The 17,678-nt window shown below is 28.2% G+C and overlaps 5 protein-coding genes across 5 annotated transcripts; 2 read left to right on the top strand and 3 right to left on the bottom strand.

Moving 5' to 3' along the window:
- Nucleotides 1–4,559: 4,559 nt before the first annotated feature.
- EIN_157200 (hypothetical protein) lies at nucleotides 4,560–5,017 on the bottom strand (the record flags this gene model as incomplete). Its single annotated transcript, XM_004183348.1, has 2 exons — nucleotides 4,560–4,970; nucleotides 4,994–5,017. 2 exons carry the CDS (start codon nucleotides 5,015–5,017, stop codon nucleotides 4,560–4,562), a joined length of 435 nt encoding a protein of 144 aa, XP_004183396.1.
- Nucleotides 5,018–7,899: 2,882 nt separating this feature from the next.
- Nucleotides 7,900–8,421, bottom strand: EIN_157190 (hypothetical protein; the record flags this gene model as incomplete). The annotated part of the gene is made up of 1 exon (XM_004183347.1): nucleotides 7,900–8,421. One exon carries the CDS (start codon nucleotides 8,419–8,421, stop codon nucleotides 7,900–7,902), a length of 522 nt encoding a protein of 173 aa, XP_004183395.1.
- A 1,468-nt stretch (nucleotides 8,422–9,889) lies between these two features.
- Nucleotides 9,890–10,960, top strand: EIN_157180 (hypothetical protein; the record flags this gene model as incomplete). Its single annotated transcript, XM_004183346.1, has 1 exon — nucleotides 9,890–10,960. The coding sequence occupies one exon, from the start codon at nucleotides 9,890–9,892 to the stop codon at nucleotides 10,958–10,960; it is 1,071 nt and encodes a 356-aa protein (XP_004183394.1).
- Nucleotides 10,961–11,473: 513 nt separating this feature from the next.
- On the top strand, nucleotides 11,474–12,511 carry EIN_157170 (hypothetical protein; the record flags this gene model as incomplete). The annotated part of the gene is made up of 1 exon (XM_004183345.1): nucleotides 11,474–12,511. One exon carries the CDS (start codon nucleotides 11,474–11,476, stop codon nucleotides 12,509–12,511), a length of 1,038 nt encoding a protein of 345 aa, XP_004183393.1.
- An 813-nt stretch (nucleotides 12,512–13,324) lies between these two features.
- Nucleotides 13,325–16,666, bottom strand: EIN_157160 (hypothetical protein; the record flags this gene model as incomplete). The annotated part of the gene is made up of 1 exon (XM_004183344.1): nucleotides 13,325–16,666. The coding sequence occupies one exon, from the start codon at nucleotides 16,664–16,666 to the stop codon at nucleotides 13,325–13,327; it is 3,342 nt and encodes a 1,113-aa protein (XP_004183392.1).
- Between the last annotated feature and the right edge of the window lie 1,012 nt (nucleotides 16,667–17,678).

Here is a 17,678-nt window from a genome sequence, read left to right as displayed (position 1 = left end):
TGTAATATAGTATATTATTGACTATTCCAATTAAAACAAATAATTAAAAAAACAAAGTACCACTTTTTACATTGGAAGAATCCAACTCTTTCAAAATACTACAGAACAGGCTACAAAAGACATAATAACAGACTTTTCAATATCACATTAGAAACAAAAACGCAGAAGACAAATAGTAAATAGGTTAAGATAACATACACAGATCAACCACATTAATCTAAGCCAATAAAGAAGAATAAAGCAAATTTATCCAACAATTATTTAAGAAATATATAAAGAAACGAGACTTTGCTCTACAACGATCATAAATGCTGTTCTAAAAAATCAATAAAACTGTCTGGTGTCGTTCCTTCATTTCTTCTTAATATGGACGAATCTGAATTTGTTTCTTTTGTTGACACAAAATATCAGACAGTGTATTGCGACAAAACGAAATCATTCAAATCAAAACGGGCCTTTGACAGAGCGGTCAAACAATTAAGTCTTGTTGTAGGAATTTGGGGCGATTCAACAAAATTGAAACTAATGTTAATAATGCCACGAAAAACAATGGATAATGAAATAGAAAAATGCATCATGTTAGATCCAATGGTTTTTGTATATCAAGATAACGGATTCATGAACAAAGAGATATTTTTGTTGTGGAAAACGAAAATATTAGTTCCTGCTTTCGAAGAACGCAAAAAAGAGAAAAACATGGGGAATTTTAATAATGGATGGTTTGTGATCGCATTTCACTGATGAAGCCATTAAAAGATTTCATGAGATAAAAATCACATTTTTTTAAATTGTGCCCACACTAGAGTCATTTTATAACCATTGGATTTGGTTGTTTTTGAAGGTCAAAGGTTTTTTATATAGTTTAATGATTGTAAAATTGATAATTGGAAATGGATACATTATCCAAAGTTAAAAATGCAATTCAAAAAAATAGAAAGCCCAATCAAATCAACAAAAATATCTACTGTTTTGTCCTTACTTGGAAAAAGAGAAATTAATTCCAAAACTAGTTAAACAAAGAAAGTGTTAAAATGTCAAACATTGGGACTCTTGCCAAAGCACAGTTTGCTCTAAGTGACATGACAAGACGAATTGTTTCAATTATAACCTAATGGGATATAACTAAAAGTGGTTTCAAAATCGCAAGAGCGTTTAATCATGCTAATTTCAAAAAATATTAAAAGACGATAACAAAAGGAATAGAAAGTTTATTTAAAATCACTATACAAATTACCCATGTCACCTTTTATATCGCAAAAGTCAATGTTCAATGTTCATTTTTTAGTATTTCGAACAAAAAAGATTCCAAAAAATAATAAACAAAATGAATGCAAAAACTTTTTAAAAAACACTCGTATTGTTTATTAAAAAGTTTATATGTAATATCGTAGAGTTTTTTATTGTTATTTTTCAAAACACAATTGATTAAAATTATAAATTGGTATTTTAAACTAAGAAAGCCATTATGACTATTTCTAAAAACGCATAAAAGGCATTAGCTCCATTGCATTTTCCTCATTCCAATTTGTATTCAGTTATACATGCAGTGCATTCATTTACTTTTTCACAAGTTGCGCAGCCCTCAATAATACATTTAATGCATTTTTTATTGGTTTTATCTGTCTTATATCCTTCGGGTGGGGATATAAAGATTGGGATAAAAATGTTTGGGATAAAATGTTCGGTTTAAAATAATTTCTTCAATGAAACATGCATTTAATTTACATAAAAAAAATCAAACATATTTATAATCGTTATTCAAATATAACTTGTCAAGAGAAAAATATTGTCAAAATTGAACAAATCTATATATATATATAAACATTAGTTGTTAACAAAAAGTAAATGGTGCCATTATAATTATAAACATGAAATTAAAAACACGTCAATATATAGTGAATAATATTTATTTTAGTTTTATTTAATAAATTTATTTGTTTGTTTTTGGTGATCAAAATATATTCAAATAAATTAAATTAAAAAATAAATCAAGTTTAAAGTAAATAATTGTTATTACAGTAAAAATATCACTGTTAAATAACTTCTAAAATATTAATAAAATACCACTTTTATAAAAAAAATATATTAATAAAGTATCATTGATGTAATTATTAACATAATAATTGATTTTGTTATTTTTATATAAATTTAAAATTGTTTACAAAAAAATTGAAACAAAACAATTTTGTTTTGTCGGCGTCCTTATTTTTTAATTTGTGTGCGTTTTTTCTCCTTTTTTCCCATCTCCAACATAACTTCTTTGAGAAGGGGGCAATTTTTTCTTTTTTGTTTGAGTAGAGATATTTATGTCGTTTATTAACTCTTGTGTATTTATTACTCTTTTCATTAAAACCTGTTCGACATCTTCTTTTCTTTTGGTAATAACATTTTGCTCTACGTGTTCATCATCAATTTTATCAACAAATTCATCAAATTCAATTTCTTTATGGTCACAATTTGGTGCGTCTTTTAGTTGACCAATTTCATTTTCATTAATTTGAACTGTTTTAATGTAATCAATTCTCAGAATTTCATTTTCCGTGTTTTCAATGGCATTTTCATATTATTTGTTCCATTTATATTTTTCAATTTCATTTGATAATTGTTCTTTAAACTTGTCGTATTTGCTGCTTCCGCTGTAATAATTCAAAGTAAAATTAAATATACGGGTTGGTCTGTTTACAAAATGGTTTAACCCTTTGTCCATCTGTTCTATTTTTAAGTTCTGCTTCTTTTCTCTTCAATAAATGAATCAATAGTGTATTGAGTGTTGGCTTTTTACAATTAAGCCTTTTAACCAAAGCTGAATGGTACGACTCGCTCAAATTGTCTGTTCTCAATTGTTGGTTAAATTGTGACCACAGTTTAATCGGCCATTTAAACAACCAATTATCCCTGAAATAATTAATTAAATCATTGATTGAGTTGCTGGTATTTTTGTCAAGATTATAAGATGGAATTCTTTCGACTATTTTTTCAAATTGTTCATTGACTTCAGATGGTTTCACGAACGCTAGAAGTTTTAAATCGTTCACAATTGTCCAAACGTTTGAAGAAGGGAAATATAGTTTTGCCAGTGATAACCGTTGTACTGCTCTCCAGATACACTGTGTAAAGTGGAAATAACATCCATGCACATTACAGTGAAATTTGGAAATTGAATTTATAACTGCAATTTCAAAATCAAGCATAATACTTGTTTTTCATTAAATAATTCACTGTCCCACTTTTCTTTAAAATGCAAATTGATATAATTAAAAAGTGTATCATAATCACTTTCCCGTCTCTTTGTCAGTAAAGCGTGAACAAGAGTAAAAGACTGTCCATTAGATAAAAATGCGTGGATTGTGTAAAGTTGTTGATATGTATTTGGTGCTGAATTAAATGTTCCATCCATACACAAATAAATCACTTTTCGTTCTTTAAGTTGTGTTACTTTTTCGTTTGATATAAGAATAAACACGTTATCATCTTCTTTTGTTGTGTATTTTCCACTTTCCAGTAACTCTTTCATTTTATCTTCGATCATTTCTGCTTTTATAAGATTAAAGGTTCTTCTAATTGAAGTCTGTCTTCGCTTGTCATTGGGATGGTCGTTATTATATTGGTCCATCAGTTTTGTTGCAGACATTAGTATGTTGGTTCCGTTACTAATAATATCACGAATTGCACCATTACCTTCATTTTTAATAGAAGGAAGATGAGAGTGTCTGGTGTGCTAAGAATCTTTGAATTTGTAATCAATGTATTTGATATCATCTCCGTTACCATTCATTTGTGTAACAATTATTTTTACATCACACTCCCTACATTTGAACGCCGTTAAAGAATCATTTTGTGGATAAAACACAAAATTGTCTATAACTGGTAACATTTTGTAAATTCCGTTTTTCGTAGGTTTCTGACTTTTAACTTGGCGGAGTTCGGGGTGATAATCTTTCATTTGATAATTACTTTATTTGATTTCCTTTTATTGTTACAAAACAACACAATAATAATTAATTTGTGTCTTCTAATATAAATTTATTGATATTGAACAATCATATAAATTAAAATAAATGATTGTCTCTTTGGTGTTATTGGCTATTATTGTTGATTCTGAATAATATCTCCAAAAAACAAACGAATAAATTTTTAAATAAAACTAAAATAAATATTATTCGCTATATATTGACGTGTTTTTAATTTCATGTTTATAATTATAATGGCACCATTTACTTTTTGTTAACAACTAATGTTTATTAATATATATATATATATATATATATATATATATATATATATATATATATATATATATATATATTTGTCCAATTTTGACAATATTTTTCTCTTGACAAGTTATATTTAAATAACAATTATAAACGTGTTTGTTTTTTTATGTAAATTAAATGCATGTTTCATTGAAGAAATTATTTTAAACCGAACATTTTATCCCAAACATTTTTCCAAAACATAATATCACCCAATCATATCCTTCTGGACACTTATCAATACACTTCGAAGTGTCAGCCATAAGATTGAAATTGGTCTAGCATTTATTGCACTTATTGTCTTTGTCACAAACATTTATTACCATTCATGTATTTGTTCTTAGTTTGTTTATTACATGTTAAACATTTGACACCATTGGTATCTGTTGTGTCTTTGATACACGTGGCACAATTATACGCAGAGTTACAGGCAGTACACACACCTTCAGAAGAAATATATCCAACAAAATTTGGGTCACATTTTGAACAACCTTTGGCATCACATGAAACACAATTAAATCCACATTTCGTGTATGTGTTGCCCTTTAGATAATACCCATCATTACAACCAGTACAAGTGTTAGCATCGCTGCAAGATAAACAGCCAGTTGCACATCTTGTGCAAGAACCACTTTTAAGATAATAACCAGATGTGCATGAAAGACATGTTGTTTGATCAGCTTTGCACTTCGAACATCCCGTTGCAGTAGCAATGCACTTTACTTCTGCTTTGCAATTACTTTTTTCAAGATAATACCCTTCATTACACACAATGCAAGTTGAGGCATCATGGCAAACTGAACTATTAGTTGAACATTTTGTGCATGTTTTATCGTTTAGATAAAATCCACTTTTGCATTTAGTACAAGTGGTAGCATCGGTACATTTTGCACAATTACTTTGACATACTTCGCAAGTTTTTTCTTTAAGATAATAACCAAAATAACTATTATTACATACCGCACATCCAGATAAACATGCCTCGCATTTTTCATTTTTTGAAATGGTATTTTAAATCACAGAAATCGCATTGATTTGGAGTATTTGTTTTGCATTTAAGGCAATTTTCTACAGGTGGATTACAATCATCAGAAAAAGCAGTAAATATTGTAAATGATAAGAGGATTAGAGTTCTCATTGAATAATAACCAAGTTTAAAAAAGTTTTTATGCCCGAAATTGTTTTATTAATTTGTTTTTTATTCAAGTTTTTAAACAAATTGTTTATTTTATTGTCTGATAAGTCTAATTTGCCGACCTTTCGTTTCAATTTTTTTATCATCGTATTGTAGCGATAAAGTTTTAAAAAATCATTAACGTGAATAAGTTTTTATTATATTACAAATAGCGGAATAAATGGGGTCCACTAATAAAAACAAAAACCCAACTAATTTTAGCTATAGAATATTAAGCAGATTTTATGTAATTAAATAAATAAAAGATTAATGTAAGTTATAATCGTAAGTTTATCATTATTTAATTATAAAATATTATTGTTTTTTTTCAACCATGTTCAACAACAAAACGACCATTTAATTTAACTGTTTAAACAAGTTTTCAAAGAAGCAAATGTATCTTTCTCTATTTATTTGGTTGATTTGATGTGTCAATTTTTGTTAAGCATTGTGTCTTTCATGAAAAAAAAATAGAACGTTAGACATTCACAAAAGATTGATGTTTTATAAACTTATTTTACATCGGAATTTAAATCAATATAAAAAACTAACATCACTTTGATTGATGGTTATTAATAATTGAGACAGTTTAAAATGCTTATTATAATATTATTCTTAATTTCATTTAAAACATATTTATTCCCATGTTTTTAAGTTTATTTTTGCAACATTTTTTCGAAACATTGAACAAATAGCAAAAATTATACACACATCTATTCAAAATTGACAATTATAGTGGGAAATACGAAGAACCACAAACAACACGTGAGGTATATTTTCATATATGAAACTATTGATTATTTTTTTAATAAAAATACAATATAATAAACAGTCTAGTTTTTGATTAATTACAACTACATAAAAATAATTTAAAAATATGGGATTTTATTACAAAGTAACTTATTAATATATTATAAGTAAAAGAATTAAACAGACCCACCAAAACAAAACTTCCTGTTGATAAAAAATAAAAACCAACAACCACATTTTACGTTTGTTCCAACTTATTTATTTTTATTTTTATTTTCTTTGATTACTTTTTTACACTTTTTAAAACAATACTTATCAATGAATATGACTGTGCTTGGAATGGTAATTTCCAGAGATTAACACCCATCAAAGCAGTTGTGTCTAATTGACTCTACACGACTTGGTATTACAATAGTTTGTATTTTGATACATCGACTAAAAGTGCAAGACCCTAATGCACTGACGTTCTTGAAAAAAGGTATAACAACTTTTTCTAATTCAAAACTATTCAAAAAACATTGATGGGGTATTGCTTGCAATTGATGATGAAAAGTTATATTCTTTAACATGTGACACTCGCGAAAACAAGACTTTCCGATGTTGGTAACAGTGTCTGGGATTTTAACTGAGACAAGACAAGAATAACAATTAAAACACAAATCATCTGTACTGTTAATTTTTCCACCAATATCACATGAAGTCAATTTGTTGCAATGATCAAATACCTTTTCGCCTATAAAACATTCACAGTCGGGTATTACAATTGATTTTAACGATAAACAATCTTGGAAACAAAAATCGCCAATCGACTTCAAATGGTCAGGAAACGAAAATCCACTTAACTTGCTACATCCATGGAAACAATATTGTGGCAATGAAGTGAGTGTTTCTGGCACATTGATTGACGTAAGACTGTAACAGTTGTCAACAAAACAACACCCAATTGTTGTAACTGTTATTGGAAGGTCAAGTACCTTCAATGCAAAACAGTCACCAAAACATTTGTTTCCTATTTCTCTCAAATTGCTTGGAAGTGTTATTACAGATAAAGATTCACAGTAGTAAAAACAGCCCTCATAGAGTGAGGTGATTATGTTAGGCAATGAAATTTTTTTAAAATTTGAACGCGAATAACATTCATATCCAAGCATTTTTATAGTACTTGGTATATCATCGCCATAAACTTTTCTGTCACTTTTTGTGTATATAACATTCTTAAATGAGATATTTGAATGTAAGTGGGTTTGAGTACAATCGTAGGTCACTACAAACCAAACATTGATTTGGAAGAAGTCGATTTTGGTTGTTGTTTCTAGTTTTTTTCTATTAAATATATCATTACCGAAAACTTCATTATCTTTTTTCCAATAAATTAAGTGTTTCGATCTTTGGAAAAAATTTGATAGTCTTTTTGTTTATTGGAACTGGGTTGTTGTGAAATTTGTCCATATTTCTTTGAAACTTTTTACAAACCATCTCCAATAATATTAAGTCGTTTATCGTCGAAAAATATTGGGAAACTACCATCATATGGTACACATCAAGTTGACTCATTGTTTTTTTATTTTTAGTAATATTTATTTGTAAGTATTAATTAGCACTTTTATAATAACTAAATATTATTCAAAATACTAATAAATATCAAAGTTAAATATTTAAAAATTCGACAAAAAAATTGTTAAATCATAGTTTTAAACTCAAAAATTGAGTTAAATTAACTTATTATTCCTTTTTCAATACGATTTGTTTGCCTTCTTTGTACACTTTGAGGTCATCTGGGTTGTCTAACTGACTGTAATTAATGTCAATATTATCAATGTAAAGTGTATTTTTCAATTCCTCTCCATTGTGAACAAAAGTAAAACCAAGTCCTTGGTGCCAAAAGAAAACTTTTTTCAATACGCCTTCTATCACTCTCAATCCATTTGCATTACAACATTCGATTCTCATCTCCTCTATTTTAGCGTTATTGGTGACGATTGTTACATCTTTAAAATTAATTGAAATAATCTTGATGGAATCTGGTATCGACAATTTACCACCAAACCTTGTTACTCGTATTTCTTCCAGTGTTGTTGCTTTTCTCAAATCAAGTGTAAATTCTTGGTTATCACAAATGGCTTCACTACAGTCAATGAACAATTTATTAAGTTGCATATCTTTAATCATTTGGCATATTCTCTCACTATCATTTTCATCAACGGCTTGCATCATAAATATGCTTTCAGATGACAATAAAGGCATTTCAACTGAATATCATAATTAATTTTATATATCAATAAATGTGGATTACATTTGTTTTGATTGTAAAAATTGTTAATTTCTTTCACATCATTTTCGTCGTTTACATAGTCCATGTTGTAGTAATCAGAAGTGTCATTTCATTCCACAAATAAGGTCACTTTTATATTTTTACTCAGTAAGTTGATAATGTCATCTTTGAGTGATAAAATCTGACTAATTGTGTGTTTCAATGTAACTTCTCGAAGAGTATGCAACGAAAATAAATTTCTCTGGAAATTTCTGTCGCCGTAATAAGAATCATGTGACATTGAAAAACGTCTCAACCTTGTTAGCTTAGAGGCATTGTTCCCAATGAATGTGTCACTATCTTCAATAGACAAATCAGTCACTAAAGGTAATACGTTGGTGTTTATTGAGCGATCTGTGTTTCTTCTCGTAATATGAAGTGCTTTCAAGTTTAAGAAAAGGTTTATTAATTTGTCCAAAGAAAAAGAATCATCGAAAATGTCGTTAGTAACAACAAGTGTTTCCACTTTTGGAAAATATCTGACATTTTAGTTAATTTGTGTTCATCACAAGCAATATTGTATGGCGTTGTATATAACGACGTCGTTGCCTCACGACAAGACTTGTTAACATAGACAAGGCGTTTTATGGATTTAAAATCCATATAAAGAACAACATTCATAATGTATAGTCTTTCTAATCGCATTTTTAATAATACACTTTGTTCATCTATTTATCATAATACTTGAGTCATGATTCATATATGAAGTTTGAATTAATCTTTATAATCAAATTATTTATGAATAATTTTACGTTAATAAAATGTAGAATATACAGTATTATTATCAAACAAAACATCGTTTTTATTGACATAAACTGTGTTTAAACATATCAAAATTATTTTAAAAATAAAAATAATATTTCCATGTTTTAAACTGTAATTTATAATTTTAATTAATAAAAATAGATAGTATTTTATTGATTATTGTTGTTAATTTACATGTGATTACCAATAAATTCTGTTATAAAAAAATACAGAAAAAACTATTGCCTAAATTTTATATATTTAAGTTGTTAAAAACAATTTTCATGTTCTAATTCTCATTCAAAAACATGTTTTTTGAACATAAACAATCTAATTATTTCAATCACACAATTTTTATAAATCCGACTTTATACAGATATCTGAAAAATAAACTGACACAGAAAAAACGGCAAATAATAATAATTTAATAGTACTTTATAGTTTTTTGTCTTTTTTTATTTTTTTTTCAAAATTTTCAATGAAATAATCATTATATATTTTTCTGAAACCATTTTTATAGTAAATTAAACTAAAACATTTTAATTATTAAAATATTAATATGAAAAAAAACAATAAACCAAATAAATAATATAAAAATTAATGTTAATAGTTAATGTTAAAACATAAAAAATTCAATTTTTAAACTCATTCATCAGAATGCTACCACAACTCGACGTCTTTTCTTTTCAAATTGTCGCCAAGTACTTTTACTTCTATGAAGATTATGTTAATGCTGTTCAAATAAACAAAAAGTTTATAAAAATATTAGACCGTTTCCGCTACAACCCAATTTCTGTTAGTACTTTAAAACTGTTTCCTTACATTGAAACACAGCACTCGTACACAGAAAAAGACACTTTAATTCCATTTGTTAAACGTTATGTAGTGTGGTTTACAGTTTCTTTAACAGACTCGTATTTTCCTTATACAGATTTGGAAGTTGTTTACAAACACGTTAAAATAGACAACGAAAACTTTTTTACCGACGCAATAAGTGACATCAATGAAATACCAAAATCAGTCAACATTTACTCTTTATCACTCCTCAACAATTTCACAGAAATAACCGAATTCAGTGTTCCTCTTCACATTACAAAATTGAAAACAAGTGTTTTTGATAATAACACAAATTTGGTTTCTGTTAATCTTCACAACAACATCAGAAAAATACCAACAAGATGTTTTTTTAACTGCGGCAATTTAAAACAAATAGATCTCTCACCCACACTTACAAAAATTGGAGATTCAGCGTTCAGTCAATGTGGAATTGAATCGCTTGAAATTCCAGACTCCGTGTCTTATTTGGGTGAAAGTACTTTTCAGAACTGCACAGTACTTAAACATTTGACATTTTCGAAATCACTGTTTATAATTCCAAATGGTTGTTGCGATGGTTGCCATGTTCTAAGCGATGTGGTTCTTCCAGAGAATCTTCTTGAAACTAGTTCGCGTGCATTTCAGCAGAATTACAATTTGGATGTCGATATTCCAAAGAGTGTCACTAAAATAGAACAAGACGCGTTTTACGAGTGTCTTGGCAATATTTATTTGGACCAGAATGTTAAAAAGAGAAAAACTCTCCTTTGGATATTGACGTACTTTTTGGGGTGTATGACTATAACAAAGAATGTAACCACGTTATATTTGCAGAGGATTTACACATTAAAATCAATTCAACTCCTTTCAAAAAAGATAAGTACATTAAAGTCATTGATTTTGGAAATCTAACAACAAAAAACTTAATTGGAGCTGCAGTGGCATACAAAATTTAGAAAAAGTTTATATGTCACCGTTGGTTACAAAATTTAGAGGAATGATGTTTAAAAATTGTGTAAAATTGAAACACATTTTTGGGATGGAAAATGTTGTGAAAATAGGGTTTGAATGTTTCAACAACTGTGTAACACTTGAAGAACTTGTGATCAACAAACGTGCAAAGATTGAAACAAACTGCTTTGTAAACTGTACATCACTCACAAAACTTGAAATCCCAAATTATGAGAGGAAAGTCGAGTTTTTGGTGACACAGGAAGACCAGAAGGTGATTGAACAATTTAACTAGTGTGCACACAAATTGGCGTTTGTTTTGATGCAAATAATTGCAAATCAAAACTTGTAGAATTTACAACAAATCCAAATATAAATACAAAACAAGAAGTGTTTTTTGAGTGGGTTGGTGTTTGCAAAAATAAAGAAATTACGAAGATTGAAGTTCCAGTTAATGTGACTAAAATAGGACCCATGATATTCGCAAATGACTACATCATAAGTCTGAATTTGGGGAATATCAAAGAAATTGATGAGTATTGTTTTGGGAGTGCACTTGAGGAAGTCACAATTCCAACAACACTCACAAAAATGGGTCACAATTTATTCACAAAATGTAATAATTTAAGAAAGGTTGATTTGTGTGGTAAACGGAGTTTTAGTGGGGAAGTGACTTTTGAGGAGAAGAAGAAACTTGAGAAATGTGGTGTTCATTGTGACAAAGTTGTTTTTACATATAAAGATTACTCACAGATGAAATTTGTGACCACTTGTGATGTACTTTCGTTATCGGGAGGAAACAACTTAATACAATCACTTCCTTCAATTGTGATCCCAGACACTATACAAGTCATTTTCAACAACTGTTTTGCGAATTGTATGTATCTTGAAGAAATTGTGTTGCCTTCGAAACTCACTGAAATTTGCAATTTTGCGTTTTTTAAATGTTATTCACTCAACAAAATTGTGTTACCAACACATTTGCAAATTATTGGGAAATCTGCATTCATGTTTTGTGCTTCTTTAAAAGACATAGACATGCCATCAAGTGTCACTTTCATTGGAAAATCCGCGTTTGAGGGGTGCGTCAAACTACAAAAAGTTGTATCTCCAATTATTGTTTTCAATTCACCAAAAGTGTTCAAAAGGTGTTGTTCACTCACTAAAATTGATGTCTTACATTCGAGAGAAATGAACATAACAATGAAGAAAACTTTTAAATATTGCTATCAATTGTCTTCAATAGACATTCCAAAGAGTGTCATCAAAATAGGAGATTACACATTTAAAAACATGTATTGGTTAGATGAAATATCAGTACCACAAAATGTTGTCTTGATTGGTAATAAAGCGTTTTTGAATTGCAATTTACTCACTCAAATAGTCTTTGGGCATTCACTGCAAGAAATTGGCGCGTTTTGTTTTAAAATTGCAGCAAATTGGAACAACTTTATTTTCCAAAATCGCTCACTTTTATTAAGAAAAACGCCTTCATACATTGCGACAAATTAAGTTGTCTGCATTTTGAAGGAAAGTTTCCAAAATGCCAAATTGAAACTTTTAATAGTTGTAATAACTTGAAGAACATAACGGTTAAAGGTAATAAGATCAATGAAATAGAACAACCAGTCACTTTCACAATCGCGGACAATTTTGAAAAACACCAAATTCACTGCAAGAATGTAATTTTTACAAAAAGTGATATTCAAAAGAATTTAAAAATTGTCAATTTAAATGGAACAACAATCGGAAAAATTCCACTTAATGTAACCAAAGTTGGTGATGGTTGCTTTAGAAATTTTAAAAACACAAATTGCATTGAAATACACAAAAATATAAAAAGTATTGGAAGAATGTGTTTTTGTCAATCGTTCACTCGAGAAAATGTGATGTTTGAAGACGCAGACAATGTCATTATTTCTGAAAATGCATTTGATAATTAACATTTCAAGTACAGTTGTAGATCAAGTATCAATTTTAATTTTAAAATCAGTTCTGTAATTATATTGTATTGGATATACAATATAATGATCGATATAATACTTATTGATCATAAGTATATATAATATATATTTATAATACATACTCATAGAACATTTTTAATTTAAATAAATACAAATTGTTGTTCATTTCAAAATATTTTCAATAAATTAACTTGTTCATAAATGTAAAGATATGGGTTTAAAATGAATTAGAATGTTAAGTGAACAAAAATTATATATAATTAGAATAAAAATTGGTATTTAAAATAAGTTGTTGTTTTTAGTTGTGTGTTGTGAGTTGTATTTATTAAAAAACAATAACCAAATCATTGTAATTACGAGCTTAATTTGTTTTTGTTTGCAAAACCACGACTTTTTCAAATTTTGTGTTGTCGAAGCACCCCATTCCAATATTCTTGACGTGTTCCAAATTTATTGTGTTTAGTGACACACAATTATCAAAACAGAAAGGGGTTAATTCTGTTATTGACGATGGTAATATGACATTCTCGAGTTGTGTTGCACACGCAAAACAAAAATTACCAATTTGAGTAATGTTATTTGGTATTTTGATTTCAGTAATTGTTGTGTTATTAAAAAATGCACCTTCATCAATGCGATGAACATTTTCATTTTTCAAAATATCAATTCCAAATATTTTTAAATCGTTAAATTTCACTTTTACGTTGTCACAAATAATGCTATTCTTTTCAAACTGTTTGTGAAGTGTATAACTGACTTCTCCATTATAATTGTTAATCTTTTCACCTTCAATTTGTATTTCGGTGAGTGATGTACATCCTTCAAATACATCATTTCCAAATTTTATATTTTTGTTTTTAAAATTGACACTTTTCAAATTTAAGCAATTCATGAAACAACCATCCTCCATTTTTACAAGTGTTTTTGGGAATGTAATATTCTCAAGTGAGTAACAGTTTTTGAATGCGAATTTCTCAATTGTTTTAAGTGTTTCTGGCAATACCATTTCTTTCAAGTTATAACACTTCATAAACGTACAATGAGGAATACATTCAACATCTCCAAACCTTTCAAATTTAACAAGCGAATTGCAACACCAAAAGACTCCTCGTTTTAAAAATTGAATTTTTGGAATTGTTTTTAAATTAAAACAATTCATAAAACACTGCGAGTTATAAACAACTTCCTGTGACTCACAACACACACTTTCAAGCGAATAACAAAATGCAAAACATCGTTCACCAACTTTTTTAAGACTTTTTGGGAGTGTTATACTTTTTAATGAATAACAATTATTAAACACGTCATAACATATTTTTTCTAATGTGTTTGAAAACGTGACATTTTGTAGAAATTGCGCACCACTAAAACATTCACCAGTGATTTTCTTTGTAACCAACGACACGTCCACGTATTTGATATAATCAGTATTACAATAGCACCTGTCAAGAACTTCAATTTTTGATGGTATCACAAACTTGTTACTATAATTAAAATCAGTGCAAATATACTGATTCAATGAATTTGTATTATTTAAAATAACATTTTTATTTTGGTTGTAAATATATTTAATCACAGAAAAATCAACCTTTGTACCATACAAGTCGTAATCAATTGTATAGTAATTGACATTGTAAAATGTGTACCCAAACGCTTTCATTTGAAGATAAAACGCGTAACTGACAGCAACTGTTTTGAAAAATAATTTTTTGAATTGTTCAATATCATTCACGTGTGTATTGTCTGATTTGTTTGAACAGCGACAAAATGATATTTTAGTGAGTTTGTTACACTCATCAAATATTAAACTTTCAAATTTTTTGATTGTTGTAGGAAATACAATTTCACACAAATTTTTGTATTTTTTAAAAAATGTATAACATATTTTTGTGACACTTGATGGGACTTCTATTCTTGTACTATTAAGAGGAAACTCGACTTTATAATTCAGTTTTGTTGTATTTGGTGTAACATTGTGGATATTTTCTTGGTCTTCAGTTTCTTTTTCAATATCAAAACTGCGTCCATCTTCAAATACAATCGAATTTAAATTGGTGCATCCAGCAACAACACGTTTTCCAATTTTTGTAACACTTTTTGGGATATAAAGTGACGTCAAACTCGGTGAATCCGAAAAGGCTTCTGTTCCAATTTCACGCACATTTGGCGGCACGACAAACTCTTCAAGTTTTGACCTTGAAAAGCAACACTTTGGAATTTTTGTGATAGTGGATGGTATTTGTATTCTATTTGCGTTGTAAACATAAAAATTAGATTCATTTAACAAAAGGGCATTTTCAGATATCAAAAGCTTCTCAATTGGATTATTGAAGTTGTAACATCCAATGTCTGCTTCAACAATAGTAGAAGGAATGTACACTCTTGGGTGTTCACTCAAATAATTAGAATCATTGTCAAACATGTCCAAATCCCCAAGATGAACGTAATCAGCGTGATTAGAAACATCACATAATGTGTCACAAAAGTTGTCAAATTTAAACACTTTCTCAACAATTTCTTCGCTTTTCATTACATTCAAAACTTTAATTCCAAGCCTCATAAATATTTCCTTTTCACTTTCAGTTGCAGTGTACACGTGTTTCATATAAGAAAATGGAACATCTAATTTGGTTAGTGAAGTGCATTGTTCAAAACAGCCGCCATCTTCAAATACAACATTGTCATTAAAAACAAGTTCTTTCAATTGTTCACATTTCTCAAATGCAAAACTTCCAACTTTTCGAACTTTTTGTGGAACGTCAAATTTACTCAGTTTTTTACAATTAGAAAAAGCATTAAGATTTATGACTTCCAAGTTCGTAGAAAGAGTAATTTTTTCAAGTAAGTTGCACTCTGAAAACGCGGAGTCTGCGATGATCTCTACGGTGTTGTCCATCACAACTTCTTTGAGATGCTGACACTTATAACATGTCTTTCGGGGTATACACGTTTTACCACAAAAATTGATACTTGTGAGTGTATTTGCAGTGAATACAAGTTCGTTGATAAAGACCTTCTTGTCAACTGTAAAATTGTTGAAAGCACATTCATTAAAAGCGTGATATCCAATCAACGTAATTTGTGTGCCAAAACTTACGGAAGATAGTGATGTACATCTATTGAAACATGAGTCTGGAATGAACTTAAGCAGTTTTGGGAGTTTAATTTCTTTCAAATTTATGCAATTGTAAAATGAGTAATTACCAAGTGTCATGAGATATGGCGGCAAAACAATTTCTGTGATATTCGAGCAACCATAAAATGCGTTTTGAGAAATTTCAATGACTGAGGTTGGAAGAATTATTGAATGTACATCACAGTTTTCAAATGAATTTTTTCCAATTTTCTTGACAAAGTTTGGGATTTTGCCGCCAAAAGCGATTCGGTCTTCTTTTGTAAAAACAGAGAAAGGGCAAGAGTTGTAATTCTTTAACTCAATTAAACAATCTTGTGCGCATTTCGAATAATTAAAAAGTGATTTTTCGGTGTTTAGTTTTATGTCAAAGGGGGAGAAAAATTGCTGGGTTTGAATAAATTTAAAAAGGTTTTTTGTTTTTGGAGTGATTTGGATTGGATTCATACGAATGCGGTCAAGTGTATATTGATACTTCTTACACACCGAAATAATATTTATGAAATCACCATACTCTTTTAAATAATTCAAAACAATTTGCATGGAATATACGTCAACTCGTTTTGACATGTGTTATTATAATCAGATCTTTAAAAAATTAAATTTTGATTCATGTGTTTTGAATTGATTTTAATGTTTTTTATAATATTAAAAATGTAATTTTTGCTTTTTCATCAGTAAACCGAGACTATGTTAAAGTAAATAAAGGCAAGTCACAGAGTTTTCAAAAGTTATCAAAAATGGTTGCAGATCGGATTCATTCATGGTTCTTCTAAGCCTCTTCAAAACTGTGAAATTAATTAAAGATTAAAACATCAAAAACAAATGTAAACTTTTACTTGATGAACAATGGAAAATATATAAATATAAACTTAAAGTTTTCTTTTGGATAACTATTTCAAACAATTTATCAATCTTTGAAATATAGTTTTTTGGTTCAAAACAAAATTACTATAATATATTAATATTCAAATTAATATTTTAATCAATGTAAAATTAATAAATTGTTATTTATTGGTAGAATAATAAGCAAATTGTTCCCGAGTTTGTATGTAAAATAATAGTAAATTTTTTTGAAACATACTTTATTTTTTTTTATATTTTTTAATTATTGTTTATTATTAATAATTTGTTTTTTTTTCTTTCGGCATTTTTGAAAAAATGACATTTTCTATATGATAATATTAAATATTTTATTCCATGTAAAAATAAATTGATTTTAAATGATGTTTAAATAATTTTTTTTATAATTTAAATGTTTACACTCAAGTTTTGCAAATAGCACAAATTTAAATAACTTGATTGTATTAAAATTAATATACTTTTTATTAATTAAACAATTAATTGATTTATTATAATAAAAAATAATTGGTCAATTTGGTCATAAAATCATTTATTTTCGATTGGACTAATACTAATGAGTTTTAATATAATATAAAATGTAAATTGAGATATAATAAAAAACAAATGAGTCATTCTTATGATGGATACAATATACCCAGCCTTTCTAATACAAAACGGTGTTGTAAAGCAGTACCAACCAACACAAAAATAATAAACCCATGTCTATTGAAGCAAGAAC

This window comes from Entamoeba invadens, assembly GCF_000330505.1.
Source record: "Entamoeba invadens IP1 unplaced genomic scaffold scaff_1105074725011, whole genome shotgun sequence".
Taxonomy (NCBI): domain Eukaryota; phylum Evosea; order Mastigamoebida; family Endamoebidae; genus Entamoeba; species Entamoeba invadens.
The sequence above is the reverse complement of the archived record's forward strand: the minus strand, read 5'-3'. Positions and strand labels throughout refer to the sequence as shown.